Source organism: Branchiostoma floridae, chromosome 11, assembly GCF_000003815.2.
Source record: "Branchiostoma floridae strain S238N-H82 chromosome 11, Bfl_VNyyK, whole genome shotgun sequence".
NCBI classification, from domain to species: Eukaryota; Metazoa; Chordata; class Leptocardii; order Amphioxiformes; family Branchiostomatidae; genus Branchiostoma; species Branchiostoma floridae.
In genome coordinates, this window is record NC_049989.1 from 11,001,405 (window position 1) to 11,004,845 (window position 3,441).

Consider the following 3,441-nt stretch of genomic DNA (forward strand, 5'->3'; position numbering starts at 1 on the left):
AAAAAAAGAGAGAACCCGAGAGCGCCGCGTCTAGCCTGCACATGAACAACATTAGACTAACTGAAGACTACTGGTATGTATATTATGGTAAACATTCACTCTACTGAACATGGCCTAACTTACATCTACATTATACTAATAGCTTTTGCAAGCAGACTAAAAAAAACAGAGCTGTAACAGTACTATATGGTTTAAAACCAGAATCAGTTAGTACCGCAGAAGTTTGCAATGCCACATTCTAATTCCTTTACCTTGTACCCTGTAGCTGGTTAGCACGTCAAGCGTTCGGCAAGCTAGCACGCTTATCTGGCCGGGAAAACTTCTCGGATACAAACCGAGTCTCAGAACATAGTTAACAAAATTGGTGTTGGCTTGGGAGGATGCAAGCCATTCAGCGGGGGCTGGAAGATAGAAAATAAAATCCATTCACCAAGTTAGTAGCAGTTGTGTGGTTAGGGAAATCATTAGTTTTGCTGCTGAAATGAGTTTTCCACCACACCCTGGGAAGGCTGACTGGCTGTACGAATCAAGGAAAGAACACCAGCGACTGTAAGAGAGTTAGACGAATAAGCCCCATGTTAGTACACATTGTACCATCAAATACTGGGCTCAGATACTGACTGACACCACATGTAAATGGCAATGAAATGTTTTTTTTAAAACCTCTGCAAAATTTGACATCTTCAAATGTATGAAAATACTACATTTGATTTAGCAGTAGCATGTTTACGAGTGTCAGAAATAACGTACTCCTTTTGGGGCTTGATTTCACTGCAGGTGCAGGTAACTTCTTTTTGAAAAAAATATAGTTTGGAGGTAGATTTCTCAATCCACTTACAACATTTGTCTTGCTTGCAAGCTTTGTTTCAAATTTTGAGTCTTATGTTTCACAAATCTTTAGGTAAAGATTGCGATGGAATGTTTTACATTAACTGTCAGACAGTGGCTTTCTTTTTTTTTAATTTATATTTCACTGTTATCTGTCCTTGGTGCTGAATACCATCCATACAGAATTCATTTGTTTTTACTATTATAACAATATTTTCTCTTTCTTTGTGGGCAGCTTCCACCAGCCTTGGCTGAGGTAATGTACCTTTATCGTCTTGATGAATGCAAATTTTAACACATACTGTCAGTCAATATCTGAATGGCCGCTAGAAAAAAAATGTTTGCCACGCACAAACTTCAGTGCTGACGGTATACTGTACAGGCTCCTCTTGGATTGGTTCAAACTGGTATACCAGGTACACCCCCTCACACGACGGCAGCAGGGTGGGGCGGCTGAGGGGGTAGGGGCGGGGTAAGGGAGGTCTTTTCTGTCTCCTCTTCATTTGAGGTCTTCTTGGTTGAACCAGGATAGAAGCATTGGATTCTGGGGAGGAATGATTACATTACAACATAGAAGGGTGAATTGAACTTGGATTTGATACTGAAAAATAGTAAAATCTAATACAACAGGGTAAAATAATGCCTATCATCATGACATTATGTCAAAAGTTTACAATTGCTCTGAACACCATCTATAAAATGATAGAATTGTTCCTGGTACTGAAAACCATCCAAATATTAATTTGGTGCTGAATACCATCCAATCACAGGTTAACCTGTCCTTGGTGCTGAATGCCATCTATACACAAGTAAGGTTTACATGTCCCTGGTATCACACACCATTCACCCACAGGTTAACCTGTCCTTGGTGCTGAACATCATCCACCCACAGGTTAACCTGTCCTTGGTGCTGAATGCCATCTATACACAAGTAAGGTTTGCATGTCCTTGGTATCACACACAATCCACCCACAGGTTAACCTGTTCTTGGTGCTGAACACCATCCACCCACAGGTTAACCTGTCCTTGGTGCTGAACACCATCCACCTACAGGTTAAACTGTCCTTGGTGCTGAACACCATCCACCCACAGGACAACCTGTCCTTGGTGCTGAACACCATCCACCCACAGGTTAACCTGTCCTTGGTGCTGAACACCATCCACCCACAGGTTAACCTGTCCTTGGTGCTGAACACCATCCACCCACAGGACAACCTGTCCTTGGTGCTGAACACCATTCACCCACAGGTTAACCTGTCCTTGGTGCTGAACACCATCCACCCACAGGTTAACCTGTCCTTGGTGCTGAATGCCATCCACCCACAGGTTAAACTGTCCTTAATGCTGAACACCATCCACCCACAGGTTAACCTGTCCTTGGTGCTGAATGCCATCCACCCACAGGTTAACCTGTCTTTGGTGCTGAATGCCATCCACCCACAGGTTAACCTGTCCTTGGTGCTGAACACCATCCACCCACGGATTCACCTGTCCTTGGTGCTGAACACCATCCACCCACAGGTTAACCTGTCCTTGGTGCTGAATGCCATCTACACACATATACAGGTTAACCTGCCCTTGGCACTAAAAGCCATCAACACACAAGTTAACCTGCCTTTAGTGCTGAACACCATGCACAGGAAAGTACTGCAGCTATACCTGATCAATCCACACACATGTCAACTTATCCTTGGTGTTGACTTCTATCCACACACATATCAGTCTTTTCCTTTAGTGATGAAAATTATCTATAAACCTGTCCTTGGTGCTGATCACAATCACAGTTTTGTTATGTATGACTATTGTATTCATGAATGAGAACTTTCTTTATGAATTAAGACTGCTACCAAGTAACCTACACAATGCTCTACAAAAATTCAACACTGTAAATAGAAATATACATTCAAGTAGTACATGCCATGTTACTATCAAGTGAAAAACATTCACTGAAAAAGCATTTCAAAACTTTGAGCATGAGACTTTTTGCCTTAAGGTAGATCCAAGTCTGGATTCAGTATTCCCATTATCATGTGGGTTTTTTTTGGGGGGGGGGGTGCTTTTACAATTGTGCCCAGGCAATTTCTAATGGAGCCTACCTTCTGGTTTGTAAGCTGTGAGAATTCTGAAGACATAATCCGTGGCCTCCTCCTCTGCAATGCTTTCCACTGCCTCTCCTTCCTTACTATCGGCTTTGTGGATGGTCACCTGTTGGTAGACAATTGTATATTATTATGCAACTACAAACACCATCATAACCTCATTGACTACATATGACAGATCTAGCTGGAGATGCACACTGTCCAGGCAGCTAAAATTATGAGAAACCAGACTGATGCGCATGGCAGAAGAAAAGTGGATCCTGTGAAAAGAACTCGAACAAGAAAATATCAGACAAAAAATATACTACTGGCATAGAATATTTCAAGGCCAAAGAAGATGTGAAAAAGCAAAAATGAAGACTCTCTTGTTCGGTACAAGATAGTCTGTGTGTTCAGTTATTTGCTAAACCTCTCTGACCTTCGGCGCTCAACAGGATTTCCAAATTCAAAATCAAGTGGACTGAAAAAAATTCAGGCTGGCTAGAACATTGATATAGAAGATTGTGTTGAATAA

General features: G+C 41.9%; 1 protein-coding gene across 10 annotated transcripts in view; it reads right to left on the bottom strand.

Annotated features, from left to right (window-relative positions):
* The window catches only part of LOC118426052 (small G protein signaling modulator 2-like), a 79,342-nt gene that overhangs the window by 15,221 nt on the left and 60,680 nt on the right, over positions 1–3,441 (bottom strand). For 8 of the 10 annotated variants that reach the window (XM_035835296.1, XM_035835299.1, XM_035835294.1 and 5 more), the window contains 2 exons: positions 2,925–3,033; positions 1,181–1,372 (listed from right to left, as the gene is read on the bottom strand). In XM_035835296.1, the coding sequence (XP_035691189.1) occupies positions 1,181–1,372; positions 2,925–3,033 (301 nt within the window). The remainder of the gene's footprint in view (positions 1–1,180; positions 1,373–2,924; positions 3,034–3,441) is intronic. The other 2 variants (XM_035835303.1, XM_035835302.1) reach the window with 1 other exon arrangement.